The following is a 21,587-nucleotide window of genomic DNA, read 5'->3' on the forward strand; positions in this document are numbered from 1 at the left end:
TCGCAAAGCTGATTCACTGTCTGTTGCCAAATGTTTGTTAAATCATATTATGCCTGCCAAAGGAATTCCTGCCACTTTGTCCAGTGACCGGGGTACACATTTTACTGGACAACTTGTTCAGCACCTGGATCGTGTATTACATGTCACGCACTTGCTGCACTGTCCCTACCACCCACAGAGCGCAGGTGCAGTTGAAAGACGAAATGGCATGCTAAAAAAATAAGCTTGCAAAAATTTGTGACTCTACAGGGTTAAGCTGGCCAGCGGCCTTACCATTGGCCCTTATGGAAATTCGATCCACCCCATCCCAGAGACATAAATTAAGTCCTTTTGAAATTGTTATGGGGCGCCCTATGCGAACAATGGCTACCATTACTCCAGTCTCAGACTTGAACTTGACTCACAGTATACTCCTTCAGTACTGCAAGGGACTAATGCAAGCTGTAAGTCACTTCCATTCACAGGTTCGAGCCGCCTGGCCAACCGAACCCACCTCTGACGCCTGCCACACCCTCGAGACAGGTGATTGGGTCTACATACGACACCACCAACGAAAACACGCCTTGGAACCCCGGTGGAAGGGCCCGCATCAGGTGCTGCTCACTACCCAGACGGCTGTTAAGCTATCCGGCATAGCAGCATGGATACATGCTTCTCAGTGTAAGAAGGCACCACCCCCAGCAGACCAGTCATCGCCTCAGGACCACGCAGAGTCAATTTTGACTCCAGAAGAAGACGTAGAGGAACAGCCTGCAATACCTTACAACCTACGTTCACGTAAGGGTTGCCTGAAGCAGACGACAACCAAAAGCAAGGCCCAAGAAGAAGCAGCAGTGAGCCTAGCGCCTGCTGCCTGGTGGACATAAAACCGTGACTGCGGTTCCCTCAGCTGAGGTTGTCAGAACCAAAAAGGGTCTTGCCTCCAGCATGTGCCTCTGGTGGGGCCTGTTCCTCGGCTACTGGTGTCTTAAGGTCTGGGGAATCCACAATGACAATGACAATTCTTTTATCCACCAGCAAGTATGGATCGCTCAGACCCTTAATATCTCTAATTGCTGGGTCTGCAGCCACATCCCAGCCCACTCACAAGCTGGTGTTCCTGTCTTGGCAATCCCACTTAATTCCCCAGGCCTCACCGGAGGACCTCATCCATTTAACAAGACATGGAACAGTAATGACACTTGGGAAGCAGTAGGAATAAATGTATCTAAATGGATAAGCGTGGTGGAGGGAAAAGGTCACTGGTGTTGGGTGTGTAATGGGACGGGGCTGAATCTGGGGAGGAGCAGTTGTCTTCAGCATATTGTAACCAATGGTGTATGGGATTATTCAAACAAGATTGAAAAATGGAGGACCGGGTATGGGGATATGAATTTTTTCTCAACCTGGGATCAAACAGGGAAATCACTCTCCTGCTCCCGCTACAGCCACCCTAGTGAGAACAGTACAATCTTTCAATGCCATGCAAATAACACTACTCCCCGTAAGGAGAATCACCTTGTGCCCTTCGGGGGATATTACTCCTCCTTTATAGACATCTATATGGCAAAGGGGTGCAACCGACCCTTCCCGGCTTTGATAGGGCATCATTGGGTCTGTGGGACAAAGGCCTATACCACATTACCAGTTAACTGGTCAGGTATCTGTTATCCCGCCCAACTCTTCCCACAATTCCGAGTGTTAGAGTCCTTCCCACGAGAACGCCTCCGTAATTTTAGGCGAAAAAGAAGGGACTTGTCAGATGCCCAATGGTATGTGAATCACATAAGCCCTTTAACTTGGGAAGAGGCTATTGGTGGTTCCTTTATCCCACTTGGGGGAGTAATACATCATGCAAAAAGGCTTCTGAGGTTACAAGCAGTAGTTGAAATCATGGCAAATGAAACCGGAGAAAGTTTAAGGGCCCTGGCCTAAGAAACGGGAGCGATCAGACAAGTGGTCCTCCAAAACCGTCAGGCATTGGATATAGTGCTGGCAGCAAAAGGAGGGACCTGTGCTCTCATTGGCAAAGGAATGTTGTGTATATATACCAGACAACACCAATGATGTAATAGATCGCGCTAGCTACTTAGAAAAGATTGCATATCTTCCTCACGAAGAGCCAAGTTCCCTGTGGAAATGGCTGAGTAACTTGTTCAATTTCTCTGGCATAGGAAACTGGTTGTTTCAGGGAGCCCTGACTATCCTATTTGGGATCTTAATGATTTTTGTATGTTTTCAGTTAATCTCCTGTTGTATCCAAAACTGTGCAAAACATATCACACAGCTAGCTACCCCTCACCAGAGTGCAAATCTGATGATTTTAAATATCACTGATGAACAGAGAGACAAAGAACGGTTAATGCAAGGAACCCAGTAATTGTTGGTCATAGGCGAAGCTTGACCAAAAGGAGGGATTGTGAAAGTAGAAAGAATTATACTGTAAGAAAAAGATGAATTGTGCTGTAATAACTGAATAAGTTGAAGGAATTCTGTTTGTCTTTTTAAGAGAAAGAAGAAAAGTATGTTAATGTTGATTGTAGGTATGCAGATCAAGGTGCTAGCCAATTTGGGCCTGAGTTTAACAGGAAAAGGAACATTAAGTGTTAGACAGGAAACAATTCCAGATAATCAGGGAGATATAGCCAGGAGATTGCTGTGTGCTTAATATTGAAATGAAGATACTTAACCACACTAATAATGTGAAGTTTTGCCACACCCTTTGATCTTGTTAACTTGGCCTTTTGACTGTATAAAATCAAGGGGTTTGAACCTTGTATGGTACTCACATTTTCTCCATGCATTCTAGCAAAGCTTTGCAGAATAAACAGAGCAGTCTGCCAAATCTGTGAGTCCTGTCTGACTTTGACAATCCCAACCAGCCATCCTTGAACTACAGGTGACACACAAAAGAAGAGCCTGCAAGAAGCTGCAGTGGAAAATTAACACTGGACAAAATAGCCATGGTCAAAAAAAGTGGGAGCTTAAACTCTGCAAGTTTTGCAGGCTTATACAGCATTACTGGAGAGGGGATTATGTGAAGAGATGCACGCTAAAAATTGGTCATGAACTAGTAGACTAGACTAGTTTCACAACAAGTACGAAAAGTCTTAGAGAAAATTCAAGACACGCCATTTTTGGCAAAAACACTTTGAGTTGTGTAAATGGCCCATCAAATCAACAAGGAACAATGTAAAATTTTGAGTACAGCTTCTTGTCTTATTCAAAGCAAATGAAAGGTAACTGATGTGACAATAATCAGTTGTGTATTCTGGGATAACATTAGTGGAAATGCTGTTCACGAAGAAATGATTGAAATATTACCACTGAAAAATAAAAGAAGGGAAAGATTCTTCAAACTGTGATGAACTTTGTAAATGAGAAAAGTACTGTTGGATAATCTTGTGTGCGCGTGTGTGTGTGCGCGCGCGCATGGTGCACTTGGCATGATCGGCAAATAAAGGGGATTGCTTACTCTTTTCAAAAGCTGGTAGTTCAGCTTTTCTGACCTTTCATTGCATTGTGCATCAGCAGACACTGTGTGCAATATTGTGGAATAGAACTCAGAAATGTAATGGAACTGGTCATTCATACTGTGAATTGGATTCTTTCCCAAGTCCTTAATCACTGGTAGATTCCGAACACCCCGATCTACTAATGCACAATATTTGCTGGTTATCTCACAACAAAGTTTTGTCTCATTTTGCCACCTGCATTAATGAGATTAAGTCATTTTTGGATATGAAAGCACACTGAGCTTTCAGACTGACTGGTTGCTCAAGTTTTACTAATCTCATCAACATTACTGGTCATTTGAATGAGTTGAACCGTAAGCTACCAGGGCAAGAAAATACAATCCTGACTTTGCAGCAGGCAGATTTGAGTCCAAACTGACTGTGTTCAAAGACGTTGATAGAGGCAGAATGGCACATTTTGAAAGATTATGAATGTTTCATGATTCATATCTGAGACAGAATCCAAAACAACATCCTTGATTTCCAGCAGCTTGCCAGGTTTGTTTGAGCTCCTGATAGCATTTAAGTCTCATTTTGATGACTTTTGCAAACACAGTGCTTTGTTCAAGTTTATGATTCATCCACACAAAACATCTGTTGAACTGGATTTAACAGTCATTGCAATCTTATAAGTCAGCGATTTGGAAACGGAAACAGCAGATTCCAAGGAGCCTGATATCTGGATGGAAAAATTCCTCAAGCTGAATTCTGATTTAGAATGCCTTGTTTGACAACATGCAGAATTGGCAAAACTGCACAAATGGGCTGACATGAATTTGGAGCACGATGATAATCTGATTCTGCAACCTTGGAAAGAACTTCCTGTCACATACCACACCACGCAGAATGTCAACTTGGCCTTACTTTCAATATTTGGTTCCACCTATAGGTGTGAGCACACACTCATTTGAATCACATAAAAGGTAATTTGTGCTCAAGATTGATAGAAGATGGCCTGAATGCGTGCATAAAGCTGAATTTGACCAGTTATGATATAAACTTCAAAGAAATGTACGAAAAGATGCAGCAGCAGAAGTTCCATTAAAGTCCTTGAGTACAATGTTTAATTTAAAGTTGTTTATTTTCAGTGATGCAAATGGGCATTCTTATACTGGCTATTTGTTGACTACTTATTCTGAATTTTGATGTAGTTTGGCTCTTTGGTTTTAAAAGGCTGCTGATCCCTGAACTACTACTAATGCTAAAACTAGTAATCACCATAAACTATGAACTACATACAACAGAAGATGTCACTCTCAGTAAAAACTAAGAGCACAAAAGAATGGGGGCTCTGACTCAGGCCATTCAGCAGTAAGCAGGAGCTGGAGAGGTATCCACTTGCATGACCTATTATGCCATCAGCTGTGAATTTGAAGGGATTAATATGAAGTGTGGCTCAGCTGACACTAATAGGAAAAACCTGGCAATGGTGCAAGTGCACCCATGTTTGGAATACATATTGGAACCATAACTGGAAGACATTTGGTTCTCTTCATTCATGTTTTAACGTGTCTGTTTTTAAACTCTATGGGGCTTTTTGACACTGTTACAAAATAAAATTATAGTAATAAGAATATAATTTTATTAGTTTACAACTTACACTGCTGAGAGCACACAAAGTATGAAAGAAATCAGTTACCCATTGCTGCACATTGTCATAACTCAGAGAATCATTCACACACAAAAAATAAGTGCACTGACAACGTTACATTCGTACATGTATAGCAACCACCACAAAATTCCTAACAGGCCACAAAAAACGTCAGGGACCAGGTAAAACCATCACAGTTAAAATCTGTCAAAATGGTCTAAGCCTCCATGAGCTATATAGGGCCACAGAGAGCTCTTCTAGTACTTCTCATATAGGGCTGTTCAAACTCAGCAGGCAGTCTCTCCCAATCTGTCCTCCATCCTCATAGTAACTAGACAGCTTCAATCATTGGAATATTTTTCTCACTGATATTCAAACTTGTGAGTAAACAATGCCAGCAACCCTTAAAAATGACCAAAAATCACATTGAACTGTCATTCTCCACCTGCTGAACTGACAGTTGAACCATTCCTTGGTGCTAGTGAAGTGGCCAGGACATCATAGAATCATAGAATAGTAGGACTGGAAGAGATCTCGAGAGGTCATCAAGTCCAGTCCCCCGCCCTCATGGCAGGACCAAATACTGTCTAGACCAGTGGTCCCCAACCTTTTGGGGCTGCTGGGCGCTCAGCGGTGGGGCCACTCAAATGCAGGGCACCTGGAGCCGGGGCCGCACACACGCCACAATGCAGGGGCCGGCGCCGCTCCTGTGCCACATCCCCAGGAGCAGGGCCGCCTATACGCCGGGGGCCAGAACAACTCATGTGCTGCATGCCTGGGGCTGCCCCTGTGCCAAGCACCATAGGGCCGGCATAGCCTTTGCGCCGTGCACCCGGGATCGGGGCCGCCCATATGCTGTGTGCCCAAGGGCCGGCACTGCCCATGTGCCACACGCCCGGGGCCAGCCCTGATCACTTGGTGGGGGCACAGGAACGGCCCGGCAGACACCATGGCATGTGCGGGCACTGCACTGAGGACCACTGGACTAGACAATCCCTGATAGACATTTATCTAACCTAAGAACATAAGAACAGCCATACTGGGTCAGACCAAAGGTCCATCTAGTCCAGTATCCTGTCTACCGACAGTGGCCAGCACCAGGTACCCCAGAGAAGGTGGACCGAAGACAATGATCAAGCAATTTGTCTCCTGCCATCCCTCTCCAGCCTCTGACAGAGAGGCCAAGGACACCATTTTATCCCCTGGCTAATAGCCTTTTATGGACCTAACCTCCATGAATTTATCCAGCTTCTCTTTAAACTCTATTATAGTCCTAGCATTCACAGCCTCCTCTGGCAAGGAGTTCCACAGGTTGACTACACGCTGTGTGAAGAAGAACTTTCTTTTATTAGTTTTAAACCTGCTACCCATTAATTTCATTTGGTGTCCTCTAGTTCTTCTATTATGGGAACTAATGAAGAACTTTTCTTTATCAGCCCTCTCCACACCACTCATGATTTTATATACCTCTATCGTATCCCCCCTCAGTCTCCTCTTTTCTAAACTGAAAAGTCCCAGTCGCTTTAACCCCTCCTCATATGGGTCCCGTTCCAAACCCCTAATCATTTTAGTTGCCCCTTTTCTAAACCCTTTCCAAGGCAAAAATATATTTTTTGAGGTGAGGAGACCATATCTGTACACAGTATTCAAGATGTGGGCGTACCATAGTTTTATACAGGGGCAGTAAGATATTCTGGGTCTTATTTTCTATCCCTTTCCTAATAATTCCTAGCATCCTATTTGCCTTTTTGACCACGGCTGCACACTGCGTGGAAGTTTTCAGAGAACTATCCACGATAACTCCAAGATATCTTTCCTGATTTGTTGTAGCCAAATTAGCCCCCATCATACTGTACGTATAGTTGGGGTTATTTTTCCCGATGTGCGTTTCTTTACACTTATCCACATTAAATTTCATTTGCCATTTTGTCACCCAATCACTCAGTTTGGTGAGATCTTCTTGGAGTCCCTCACAGTCTGCTTCTGTCTTCTGACTATCCTAAACAGTTTGATATCATCTGCAAACTTTACTACCTCACTGCTTACCCCTTTCTCCAGATCATTTATGAATAAGTTGAAAAGGATTGGTCCCAGGACTGACCCCTGGGGTACACCACTAGTTACCCCTCTCCAATCTGAAAATTTACCATTTATTCCTACCCTTTGTTTCCTGTCTTTTAACCAGATCTCAATCCAAGAAAGGACCTTCCCTCTTATCCCATGGCCATGTAATTTACACAAGAGCCTTTGGTGAGGGACCTTGTCAAAGGCTTTCTGAAAATCCAAGTATACTGTATCTACTGGATCCCCCATGTCTGCATGTTTGTTAGCCCCTTCAAAGAACTCTAACAGATTAGTAAAACAGGATTTCCCTTTACAGGAACCATGTTGACTTTTGTCCAACAAATTATGTTCTTCTACATGCCTCACAATTTTATTCTTTACTATTGTTTCAACTAATTTGCCCGGTACTGAAGTTAGACTTACCAGTCTGTAATTGCCAGGATCGCCTCTAGAGCCCTTTAAATATTGGTGTCATGTTGGCTACCTTCCAGTCATTAGGTACGGAAGCCGATTTAAAGGATAGTTACAAAACACAGATAATAGCTCAGCAATTTCCCATTTAAGTTCTTTTAGAACCCTTGCATGAATGCCATCCCGTCCTGGAGATTTGTTAACATTAAGTTTTTCTATTTGTTCCAAAACCTCCTCTAATGACACTTCAATCCGGGACAGTTCCTCAGATTCGTCACCCACAAAGGACGGTGCAGATTCAGGAATCTCCCCAACGTCCTCAGCCGTGAAGACTGAAGCAAAGAAATCATTTAGTTTCTCCGCAATGGCTTTATCGTCCTTGATTGCTCCTTTTATAGCTTGATCATCTAGGGGACCCACAGGTTTTTTAGCAGGCTTCCTGCTTCTAATGTACTTAAAAAAACATGGTTATTTCTTTGAGTTTTTGGCTAGCTGTTCCTCTAAATCTTTTTTTTGCTTTTCTTATTACATGTTTACACTTGATTTGACAGTGTTTATGTTCCTTTCTATTTATCTCACTAGGATTGGACTTCCACTTCTTAAAGATACCTTTTTGTCCCTCACTGCTTCTTTTACATGGTGGTTAAGCCACAGTGACTCTTTTTTAGGTCTCTTGCTATGTTTTTTAATTTGGGGTATACATTTAAGTTGGGCCTCTATTATGGTGTCTTTAAAAAGTTTCCATGCAGCTTTCAGGGATTTGGCTCTAGTCACCGTGCCTTTTAATTTCTGTTTAACCTCATTTTTGTGTAATTCCCCTTTTTGAAATTAAATGCCAGGGTGCTGGACTGCTGAGGTGTTCTTCCCACCACAGGAATGTTGAATGTTATTATATTATGGTCACTATTCCCAAGCAGTCCTGTAACGGTTATATCCTGGACCTGATCCTGCACTCCACTCAGGACTAAATCGAGAATTGCCTCTCCCCTTGTGGGTTCCTGCACTAGCTGCTCCAAGAAGCAGTCATTTAAGCCATTGAGAAATTTTATCTCCGCTTCTCTTCCTGAGGTGACATGTATCCAGTCAATATGGGGGTAATTAAAATCCCCCATTATTATAGAGTTCTTTGTTTTGGTAGCCTCTCTAATCTCCCTCAGCATTTCTATGTCAGTATCGCTGTCCTGGTCAGGTGGTCGGAAATATATCCCTACTGCTAATTTCTTATTATTGGAGCATGGAATTTCTATCCATAGCGATTCTACGGAACATATTGATTCACTTAATATTTTTATTTCATTTGATTCTACATTATCTTTCACATACAGTGCCACTCCACCACCCACCCAGCCTGCTCTATCCTTTCTATATATTTTATAACCCGGTATGGTTGTGTCCCACAGATTTTCCTCATTCCACCAGGTTTCAGTGATGCCTATTATGTCTCTCTCCTCATTTAGTATGAGGTACTCTAGTTCACCCATCTTATTAGTCCGACTCCTAGCATTTGTGTACAAGCACTTTAAAAATTTGCCACTGCTTATTTGTCTGCCCTTCCCTGATGCATTGGATTCCTTTGTATGCGGTTGTTTGTCAGCTCTGGCCCATGGTTTGCCCTCTCCCCTCCCCTCTTTCCGACTACAGCTTAGAGAATCTCTATCAACGGATTCTCCTCTAAAGAAGTCTATCTCCGATTTACGTGCATCTCCGCACCAATCGGCTTTCCCCCATCTCTTAGTTTAAAAACTGCTCTACGGCCTTATTAATGTTTAGTGCCAGCAGTCTGGTTCCACCCTGGTTTAGGTGGAGCCCATCCTTCCTGTATAGGCTCCCCCTCTTCCAAAAGTGTCCCCAGTTCCTAATAAATCTAAACCCTTCTTCCCTACACCATCGTCTCATCCATGCATTGAGACTCTGAAGCTCCGCCTGCCTACCTGGCCCTGCGCGTGGAACTGGAAGCATTTCCGAGAATGCCACCATAGAGGTCCTGGATTTCAGTCTCTTACCTAGCAGCCTAAATTTGGCCTCCAGGACATCTCTCCTACCCTTCCCTATGTCATCGGTACCTACATATACCACGACCACCGGCTCCTTCCCAGCACTACACATAAGTCTATCTAGATGCCTCAAGAGATCCGCAACCTTCACACCAGGCAGGCAAGTGACCATACGGTTCTGCCGGTCATCACAAACCCAACTATCTATGTTTCTAACAATCGAATCACCCACTACTAACACCTGCCTCTTCCTAACTGGCATTCCCTCCCCATCAGAGGTATCCTCAGTGCGAGAGGATACCGCAACATCCTCTGGGAGGAGGGTCCCAACTATGGAATGGTTTCCCTCTGCTCCCATTAAATGCTCTGTTCCCTTGAGACTTTCATCCTCCTTGAGAGCACTGGGGCTCTCAGACTGGAGGTGGGACAGTAATACAGTGTCCCGGAAAGTCTCATCAGCATAGCTCTCTACCTCCCTTAGCCCCTCCAGTTCAGCCACCCTGTCCTCCAAAGCCCGAACTCGGTCTCTGAGGGTCAGGAGCTCCTTGCAACGGGTGCACACATACGCCACCCGCCCACAGGGCAGGTAATCATACATGTTACACTCGACAATAAACAGGATAGCCCCCACTCTGCTGCTGGGCTTCTGTCTCCATGTTTGTAATGGATAAATTGAAGTATAATCTGGGATTCTTTTTAAACTTCTGGAGTATAGATTATTCTAAGAGTTATGTTTTAAAGAAGGACAGAAGTCACTAGTGCCCTCTCAACTCCCTCTCCAAAATCTCCTGTTAGCTGTTCCTGGTCACGCTCTCCCTGGTCGCTGAGTCACAGGCTTATATAGCTCTGGTAGCCCCTCCCCCTGACTGAGGCTCAGCCAATTAACAGAGGCTTCTAGATTTCAAACCTTTTAGAAGCTCCTTCAAACAAACAAACCAAACAAAAACCAACCAAACAGACAAACAAGCTCACACACTGCAAATAACTCCCCCACACAAACACACACTCCAGACAGCCACTTACCACAAGGGTCCTGTTTTTACTCCTCTTTTACCTGGAGAACTCCCTCTCCAAACTCTCCTGTTAGCTCAACCTACTCTTAACTATCTCCAGAAATGGAGATTTCACCACCTCCCTGGGCAATTTATTCCAGTGTCTGACTACCCTGACAGTTAGGAACTTTTTCCTAATGTCCAACCTAAACCTCCCCTGCTGCAGTTTAAGCCCATTGCTTCTTGTTCTATCCTCAGAGGCCAAGATGAACAAGTTCTCCCTCCTCCTGACATTTTAGATATCTGAAAACTGCTATCATGTCCCCCCTCAATCTTCACTTTTCTGAACTAAACAAACACAATTGCTTCAATCTTCCCTCATAGGTCATGTTCTCTAGACCTTTAATTATTCTCTTTGCTCTTCTCTGGACCCTTTCCAATTTCTCCACATCTTTCTTGAAATGCGGTGCCCAGAACTGGACAAAATACTCCAACTGAGGCCTAACCAGCGCAGAGTACAGCGGAAGAATGATTTGTGTCTTGCTCACAACACACCTGTTAATGCATCCCAGAATCATGTTTGCTTTTTTTGCAACAGCATCACACTGCTGACTCATATTCAAGTTGTGGTCCACTATAACCCCTAGATCCCCTTCTGCCATACTCCTTCCCAGACAGTCGCTTCCTATTCTGTATGTATGAAACTGATTGTTCCTTCCTAAGTGGAGCACTTTGCATTTGTATTTATTAAACTTCATCCTATTTGCCTCAGACCATTTCTCCAATTTGTCCAGGTCATTTTGAATTATTACTCTATCCTCCAGATTAGTCAATACCAAGCTGGGAGGGGTTGCATCTGCAAACTTAATAAGCATACTTTCTATACCAATATCTAAATCGTTGATGAAGATACTGAACAGAGCCGGTCCCAAAACAGACCGCTGCAGAACTCCACTTACGCCTTTCCAGCAGGATTGTGAACCATTAACTACTCTCTGAATACGGTTATCCAGCCAGCTATGCACCCACCTTATAGTAGCCCCATCTAAGTTGTATTTACCTAGTTATTGATAAGAATATCATGCGAGACCATATCAAACGCCTTACTAAAGTCTAGGTATACCACATCCATCACTTATCCCTTATTCACAAGACTTGTTATCCTATTCAAGAAAGCTATCAGATTGGTTTGACGTGATTTGTTCTTTACAAATCCATGCTGGCTGTTCCCTATCACCTTGCCACTTTCCAAGTGATTACAGATGATTTCCTTAATTACTTGCTTCATTATCTTCCCTGGCACAGAAGTTAAACTAACTGGTCTGTAGTTTCCTGGGTTGTTCTTATTTCCCTTTTTATAGATGGGCACTATATTTTCCCCTTTCCAGTCCTCTGGAATCTCTCCTGTCTCCCACGATTTTTCAAAGATGATAGCTAGAGGCTCAGATACCTCCTCTATCAGCTCCCTGAGTATTCTAGCATGCATTTCCATCAGGCCCTGGAGACTTGCAGGCATCTAACTTTTCTAGGTGATTTTTGACTTGTTCTTTTTTTATTTTACCTTCTAAAACTACCCCCTTCCCACTAGCATTCACTATGTTAGGCTTTCCTACAGAATTCTCGATGAAGACCAAAACAAAGAAGTCATCGAGCATCTCTGCCATTTCCAAGTTTCCTGTTACTGTTTCTCCCTCCTCACTGACTAGTGGGCCTATCCTCTCCTTGGTCTTCCACTTGCTTCTATTGTATTTATAAAAACTCGTTTCCCTTTATTCCCATAACTAGTTTGAGCTCATTCTGTGCCTTTGCCTTTCTAATCTTGCCCCTGTATTCCTGTGCTGTTTGCCTATTATCAGCCTTTGTAATTTGTCCTACTTGCCATTTTTTATAGGACTCCTTTTTTATTTTTAGATCATGCAAGATCTCATGGTTAAGCCAAGGCGGTCTTTTGCCGTATTTTCTATCTTTCTGACACATCGGAATAGCTTGCTTTTGGGTCCTTAATGTCCCTTTGAAAAACCGCCAACTCTCCTCAGTTGTTTTTCCCCCTCAGTCTTGATTCCCATGGGAACTTACCTCTCAGCTCTCTGAGCTTACCAAAATCTGCCTTCCTGAAATCCATTGTCTCTATTTTGCTGTTCTCCCTTCTACCCTTTCTTAGAATTGTTAACTCTATGATTTCATGATCACTTTCACCCAAACTGCCTTCCACTTTCAAATTCTCAACCAGTTCCTCCCTATTTGTTAGGATCAAATCTAGAACAGCTTCCCCTCGGTAGCTTTTTCAACCTTCTGAAATAAAAAGTTGTCTGCAATGCAGTCCAAGAACTTATTGGATAGTATGTGCCCCACAGTGTTATTTTCCCAACATGTATCAGGATAGTTGAAGTCCCACATCACCACCAAATCTTGGGCTTTGGATGATTTTGTTAGTTGTTTAAAAAAGCCTCATCCACTTCTTCCACCTGGATAGGTGGCCTGTAGTAGACTCCTAGCGTAACATCACCTTTGTTTTTAATCCCTTTTAGCGTAACCCAGAGACTCTCAACACTTCCATCTCCTATGTCCATCTGCACTTCACTCCAAGTGTGTTCATTTTTAATGTATAAGGCAACACCTCCTCCCCTTTTTCCCTGTCTATTCTTCCTGAGCAAGCTATACCCTTCCATATGGCTTCATGAGCTTGAGTGGAAGGGTAAGCTGTGCCTCCAGGATTATTACAGCATTTCAACATTCCCAATGGCAAGCCAGCAGCTGAGGAACAAAGTTTTCACTTGTAGCTTTTTGCACAATTTCATATTCTTGAAGGTGAAAGCACACCATGAATCTTGCCTGACTAATCCACATGGGCGTCAGTAAGGCATTTCCACTGATTGACCACTGCTTGCATAACCATAGAAAAGAAGCACTTTGGCCACTAAGAACATCAAGACAAGTGCTCTGGTGCCATATAAGGATGTATGCAATCTATTACGCCACTGCAGTTCGGGAACACCACTGCTGAAAATCCTCCTACTTATGACTTGCCTAATGCTCAGGGTACAGTTCTGAAAGGGCTTCTGCAATGCATTTTCCAACTCCAAATTGATTCCTGACTGACCAATAGTCAACTGACATTGCACATTTCCACAGTGCAATCACAACTCACTTGTCCATGTAAGTTGTGAGCTCTACACACAGCTCGTTTCATGTCCCTGTACTGAGGGGCTAAGAAGTGCTCAGCACAGATGTAGGAATATAGTCTTGTGCATCCAAAAGTTTGGCAACCACAGCTTTTCATCTCTAACATGCATCATCATGTGCTCTCTCCAGTGCTTGTTTCTCACGCCCAGAAATGGTGCTACACCAACTGCAGCAGCTCTGTGAACTCCACCAACAATCTTGAATTGATAGTCATTATATTGCATAGCAAAAAAAATGTCATGAGTCTTGCTGATTGAGTTTTTCCCTGAAATTCTGCAAATATTACAGGATCATGCAATCTGTGCTTGCACATTTGTGATGATAATGCCAAGTTAGGCAGGCTCTGTTTTTGTCAGAGATAGTGGACAATGAGGACGATCATGCAGGTTTGTTAGTTTTTAAAAAAAATAAAGGTACAAAACACTATGAGATACAAATAACATGATGGGATGGAGACAGCAGCAAACTGCAAAGTTGACCTCTTGCGCCTAGTAACCCTTTGCAGAATTTGCTGTGGCCAACATACATCAAGTGTTCCAAAGACAGTGAACTGGATACCTACCCATGATGCATCACGCTCCATCAATACAAACACTCCTGACAAGCACATGCACTCCAAACACAACAAACCAAGTATGCATGCGCTCAAGTGATATATGCAGACATAACTTGAGTCAACGTAAGTCCGCTTTAGGCATGAGGGTTTCTCAAAAATAAAAAAGGGGGTGCGATGCCAAAAAGTTTGGGAACCACTGGTCTATAACATCTGATACACAGAAAATGCCAAGTCTTAAGTGCAGCTTTCTGGCAAAGGAAAAAAAAAAACGAAACAAGTCCTAACAGTATGGAAAGCAAAATAGAAGAACCAGAACTTGCCAAATGTCTTAACATAAGTTCTGCTTTCTTCCTACACGTACCAGATGAATATTTCCTAAAATATTAATCATTACAAGTTCAAGCACAAGTACTATACATGTGTTTCAAAACTACAAATCTAACTAAGCTGATGAAATCATTAAAAGACTGAGACACCTGCTTGACTCTCAGGGCTACTAATAAAAGCATAACAGACTTTGGTAATAGTGGCTCAGACAACTGCAACAAATTGTGAATACTAAGGTTAGTTTTATGGCAACTCTAATTATCGAAGTTGAATCACTCAAGGTATTCCTATGGCTATAAAAGTATCTATACGTAAGCTGAGTGATTTTACATAGGAGGATATCAGGGTTTTACCAATAATCGCTGACAAGTCATTAAAAATTGAAATAAATGAACACGTAATGAAAAGTTAATCATATACATTGTAAATTTACAGTTATCTACATAAAACGTCCTTCAATTATTGCAGTAATTAGCAACAATGGCTTACTTATCAGGATTCTCCTTGGGTGCTGGGAATGATTGAGGATTCACGTGAGCCAGTGTAATGAACTCATTCTTTTCCAAGCTTCCAACTAGAATACGGATTTTTGACTCCACCAAGCCCACCCTGAATCAATTACAAAAATAAGCAGCAATTTATAAATACCTGAAATACAATAATACACTTCTGGGAGGGAAAAAAGGCAAAATTTTCTGGTTAAACCAATACCTGGAAACAGCAAGTAACTAAACACTGTCAGAGAAGTTCACTCCAGACCAATTACTTTTCAACAAAGCTTTTTGGTCAGTGAATTCCACATCATCTTGCCTTGAAGCTATACCTTGTCCAAACTGCTTGTGCCCAAAATGACACTAACAATCAAAGATTTTGCTGGGTGTAGTAATTAAGATGCTATGCATTAGTAATTCTTCAGCCATCTAATACCCAAACCAGGAAAAGCGCAGAAAATTGAGAGGGGAATGAATTTATTTATATTCAGATTAGGATTTGTACTTTGATCAGCTACTCAATGCCTACAGAACAAGTATGTGAAGATTTAACACCACTGCTGCTTCAAGTACGGTGAGAGAAAGCAAACATCCGAGAACCCTAAATTAAAAAATGGGGAAGAGTAAGAGCTAGCTATTAAGACCTTCTCCATACATCATAAGACTGAAGGTAAGGGCACATCAAAATATCTTTTCAAGCCCTGTTAAACAGAGCATCTCATGCAATGATATTTTCCTTCATTAATGAATTTCCATATTAATGAAAGATGAGAAATAAAATTGTCTTCATGTGTTTAATTCTAGAACACAATCTTTACTCCCCTCCCCTATGTGTTACTTGTTTATTTACATCCAGGTAGGCTGACCAAGTATTTTGACATTTGGGGAATTTAAAAAAAGTAGTATGCATAATACTCACCATTCTAGTCGCTGTTTTTCTGTGGGTGCACTTGCGAGAAGTACAATGTAATGCCTTTGGAGATAAAGACAACAGGCTATTCTATTTATGTCAGACACTGGATATTCACAGTTATTAACATCCTCATGTATTTAAGCTACAAACCCAGACAGAAGAATAAAATCAACAGTTAAAGATATACACCTTACAATAAAAAAAGTTTATACAAGCTACAAGAGGCTATTTAATTATTGCAGAGTCTGGTATTAACAGATTATTTTCCAAAACATTTCGACTCGCGTTGATACCCACAGCTGCACAAACAAATAATAGAAATGCCACTTAAGCTGGAATTTCAACTAAATGAGCGTATGACTTAAATTGCCAATTGCAGAAGACTACATAATTTGAATATTCTTTTTAATTTCTTGCACCGAGTGCAACCACAAGGAAGTCTGGTATTTTAGCCACAATTACTTTATTTCTCAAGACATAGCTACATGACCAGATATATGCTGGTTCGACCATTTTATCAAGAAGATAAAGAGACGTGAAATGTAACACAAATAGTGTCAACTTTTTTTTTTGGACGCTTTCTAACAAAACGCTCTTCTCCCCATTAACCTTAGGGCTTCAGGATTTACTCTGGAACAGTCTACTGATTGAACAGATTTTCAATATATTGGGTCAAAAAAAATCTCTAAACGCATAAAATCCCCAAATATTTCATGAAGGAAAAACTAGAACAGTTTAGCCCAAAGGAATTAGATGGGCAAGGGAATCTCATTTAAATGCAAGGGCTGAATTTTTAGATTTTTTTTTTTTTTTTTAAAGATTAGTGGAATAATCAAGAAGATTTTGTAAAATGATCTGAAAAGCTCCACCCAACATGCCTTAAAACAGGAACATGCAAAGATTTAGGCACTAAATAGGATTACTCAGACTGTGTAAAATTAATGTTTACCTAAATCTTTGCAGAATCGGGGCCCAATTTGTAAGGCTGATAAGATCAGGGTCAATGTCAAAGTGAATTTCATGGTTACACACTGACAACACAAATAAACCTTCTGTCCAGAAAACTGTGAGGTCAGTAACAGGGAAACATTGTGATACAATTCTACAGAATCCTAGGAAAACTTGCTTATCTGGAAATCACTATGAAGGTAATTCAAAACCAATAGATCAACTGTTACGCACACAAATATCTTGTTAAGTATAAAGGGTAAAATGGGCTAAAAGTATTCTGGACTAATAATTCAAAGACTTGTATTTTAAGAAATGAGGGGGAAGGAAGACATTTATTTTCTTATGAAATTCTACTGTAAGATTTGTTTGGTTTTGTTAGCATCAAGTGCTTCATGAGAATACTAAACTCTTCTGTCTTAGTAAAACACGTGAGAAACCAACAGGCCAGTTATTCCACAAAACTAACACTACAGGGTAGCCCCGCTGTAAGTGGCACCAGTATAGTGCGAAATGGGTGTAAAGTTGTTGACATGTGTAGGAACTGATGCATTGTAAGTCTTCCCATTCCCTACTCTTAAGTTGCACACCCAAAAAGTGTAAATGGAAGTCAGCTCCAAGAAAAAAAAAATTCCCGCTTTAAGTTGTTCCTCTGTAACTCCAAGTTTTTTGGAACATATCTTGGACTTATAGCAAGGACAGCCTGTACTTAGAAACGTGCAGTGTCACAGTTACAGATACAACTGATTCTTTGGGGAGTGTTGTTCCATGAATTCAGCAATGTTATTGCACAAAAATTCATGCACCCAAAGCAGAAAATGAGGTTCACTTAAGCATCACTACATTCAGACTTTATAGTGTTTTATAATTTTAAATAATTCATTTATGAGCACTGGATATTTTTTAATTGTTCTAGTTGAAATACTAACAGGATCTCTCACAATGGGAAATGAACCTTACTAGTAAAAATTTTATATTCAAGAGGATATTCCCAGGTATTTACAAACATTTATTTTCTAGTGGTTTGTAAGGCCTGTCTGTGAAGAGCAACTTCCAAAAATAACTATGAAATCTTGATAAATCTAAAACTGGTTAGTGAAAGATGCTTCATATTGTGATTACGGATTAATTGTTTGAGAGATATAGTTACTGATATCTAAATGTTAAAGTAAATATCTATTAACTATCCTTGTTTCGACAGTATTAGTGAATGCAATTTGGAATTGAAACGGGGAAAAGGAATTCAAGATAATTAGAATTTTGTAATTTTTAAGGTAGAAGCTTGTGTTACATAGCAGGGTAAGAAATAATTTCTGCACAGGATATCCAGTATTTGCAGCTTTCCAATGAGTGAGTATTAGTTTTTAGCCACTCTTCACAAAACAGACTTTAAAATTGTCTTGGGTCCTATAACTATAACTTTGTAATTTTCAGGCTCTCATTTTCTTGCGTGTTCTTTTAACTTTACAATATCTTTATTGCTTTACCATGAGGTTAGAAGCAAATAATCCTCTTATAATACTTTATTTTAGCAGCAGCATCCCTATTAGGATCTATAGTATATTCTGTTCAAAAACATTTGAGTTTTCCTCCATTATACCTCATCCTGAGCAATTAAAAAAAAAAAATCATACTACTCAATGAAGATTTAGTTAACTGCACTCCATTTTTAATATCCATAACCACTTAGCAAAAAGCCATCCATCCTATTGTGCCTCTTATTCAGAACGTTTTAGAAAAAATATTGCAATGAACAATTGATGGTACACATCCTAACTAATGTATTTTAAATAAAGTTTCTCTGAGTAAGGTTGTGTTATGGTTAATAGATGTAAATTCTGTTATGTGCACAAGATACATTAATAAGTCAAGTACCCCTTTAATGTTTTCTGTAGTTTTTTTATTTACTGCAAGTGATAGTCTCAATTTTTGTACAATGTGTTCTCGTTGTATATGGAGAATATTTTCTTATTACGATACACTTTTTGTTCTTAAGTTCTAACATGGAAAGAGTCCCAATCTTTTCAATTTGTCGCCTAACTACATTTACGTGTGCTGGTAATTGTTAATTTTTGTACAAGTACACAGTCCAGATGTGATTTTTGTTGCCTCCTTAACAATTGTCTCGTCTAGAAATGAAAACAGTAATGTGCGAACAGCCTGAGCTCTGGCATCTCAAATTTGAAGCAAATAATGGCAAGTATTTAGACAGATTAGACTACATCTTTCCATTTCTAATCCCCTGCAATACATGATATATAGTAACCTCTAAAGTTCTCTAAAATAAATGAATTTTTCATTGAAGAGAATTGCAAATGAGAGTAGTTAACTCTATTCTGTCATTGACATGTTATTTCCCAAAGTAATTCTCATTAATACTCATTTAAATCTATGCACTTATAAGACAAGAGTCAAACAGGTTTGATAAATTATTTAAACACAACTTTAAGGCAAAGACCATGTTACCTTGTGTCTTGTACAGTACTGAACATTTAAATTTTAGCAATGAGAGGTTTGAACTGTACAAGGATAAAAATATATTGTTTCCAGATCAAAAGTTTTGGACAAAGTTTATTAGTGATGATACATTTATATTTAGAGTTATTAAAAGTGACTAATGAAACTTAATACAAATATTTCTCTTCTATACTTTAATAAATTTCAAAGTTCTCCCAATTCAGAAAATTAAGCTTCCGTGTTCTACCTCCCTAGTCAAGGAATTAGAAAAATCAGTATTTTAAGTAGAACCTACAAAGCATGTGCACACTCTGCTTGTAGTGACTATATCCATTGCTATGCTGCTGTAATTACTGATACTGGGGCATGTGTCAGGATAAAACACTATTTAATAGGTCTTATTTCAAACAAACTCAGCCATGTTAGCATCTATTAGTTTCAAAATCAGAGAGGAAAAAAAGCATTTGACAAATTGAAAGGGGATGTATTTTAAGCTTTTCTAGAGGTTAGCGCTAACAGTGGAGTGCACACAAAATTCGTTTTATAAAAAAATTAAAAATCACTTTACAGTATCCATCACAAGTTTTCAAATCAAATCTCCAAGATACAACATAAAAGCTGTTCAGGTGTTTTAAAGTTTTTATCATGCAAAAGATACAGAAACAAAACACAGACACATTATGATGGTCATCAATCTTTTTTTAATGGGGGAAAAACTGTATATATTTCAATCTTGTTTAGATTAATACATAACCACCTAAAACAGGAACAGAACTGTAGAAAATATTTAATCCCAATTCCAAAAGTGGGTCTCCAACAAAACTGAGGGCAAATAAAAGGTAGTCCATATATATTTCAATAATCTGTATTTATTATAAATTACATTTTTCAGGAAATCCAATATACATTTAAACAAGCTTCTCCCCTACAAATACAACCAGTAGGAATCCTTAAAATGTCTGTTAAGATTTAAGAGTGCATTTCCTAGACTTCCTCTTAAAAATATTTAAGGATAAAATTCTGAAAGTCTTTTCCCTAATATAAAGGCATGACACGGCAGTTAGCGATGAATACATTCTGAATCCTTAAATAACTCTATTTCTGAATGAGGAAAAACTAGTAAAAAATTTTTATATTCAACTAAGCTGCCAGGGTAAAACTACAGGGTATCTTCTGTTACTGAAATTTGTTTACTTTGACAAAGTAAAGAGGGGTTTCTGGTGGAACGGTTCCTATTATCTAATTTCTGCAAAATGATTTGTCAGTGGGGAGGCCGATTTCATTTTACTTGGCTTGATTTTAATACTGCTATCATCAATAACAGCTCATTACAATCACTTAGAACACGTCACTAATTGGTCAAAACAACTTCTAATTCAAGTATACTAGTTTTAACATATTAATTCTATAGCTTGTCAGTCACATTCTTCATTATAGGATCGTGGTCTATCAGGGTGATTAATTATACTATAGAAAAAGAGCAAAGTAGTATAACCATGTTATTTAAATTACTTTGGTTTCGCTAACAAAGAAGGGCAAAACAGATCTAAAAATTAACCAAGAGGAAAACCCTACGAAGTAGAAAACTATCCCTTTTTTTTTTTTTTAAAGAAAAAGATAAACCAGTTGTAATACTTTAACGGTTTCTAATGGAAGTGTTCAATCATACTTAATACTGATGCATGTGTCTTGCTATAAAGTATTTTTTTTTTGTAAATGATAATACTTAAACATGTCTTCCATGCCATAATATACATACTTGTACTTTTGAAAGAAGTTTGGAGCTTCAAAAAGTTTGGACCACTCTGCCTTACTCAGCAATATTTCATCTGTGATAGCAAGACCTGAATTATAAAAACACATTTAAACCTTTTTCACACAGTTGATCCACACCAAGTATCCACAAACAGTCCATAAAGAAAAGTTATTTCCAAGTTAACAGCTAATTTGTTCTTGTCAATCCAATGATCTTCTCTTCCAACAAACATTACTCCTGGTGATATTTTACATGAATGATCCTCAGTTACTGAGTATGTGTTTGAAATAATTTTAACATTTTTCAACAGAAGTTTAATTGAACAAGATTATTGTCTCAAAGCTCTACTATACCACTAGAGAATATTATTCTCTGCTGTTTCTTGTTCACCCTCTTGGCCTAAGACTGAA

At 40.0% G+C, this 21,587-nt stretch overlaps 1 protein-coding gene across 3 annotated transcripts in view; it reads right to left on the minus strand.

Annotated features, from left to right (window-relative positions):
- The window catches only part of PAPOLA (poly(A) polymerase alpha), a 104,125-nt gene that overhangs the window by 44,634 nt on the left and 37,904 nt on the right, over nt 1-21,587 (minus strand). For all 3 annotated transcript variants that reach the window (XM_006133714.5, XM_006133713.5, XM_089778361.1), the window contains exons 12-14: nt 21,181-21,265; nt 16,023-16,076; nt 15,102-15,221 (exon numbers count right to left, since the gene is read on the minus strand). In XM_006133714.5, the coding sequence (XP_006133776.2) occupies nt 15,102-15,221; nt 16,023-16,076; nt 21,181-21,265 (259 nt within the window). The remainder of the gene's footprint in view (nt 1-15,101; nt 15,222-16,022; nt 16,077-21,180; nt 21,266-21,587) is intronic.

The sequence above is a fragment of the Pelodiscus sinensis genome, chromosome 5 (assembly GCF_052426305.1).
Source record: "Pelodiscus sinensis isolate ZL-2025 chromosome 5, ASM5242630v1, whole genome shotgun sequence".
Classification (NCBI taxonomy): domain Eukaryota; kingdom Metazoa; phylum Chordata; order Testudines; family Trionychidae; genus Pelodiscus; species Pelodiscus sinensis.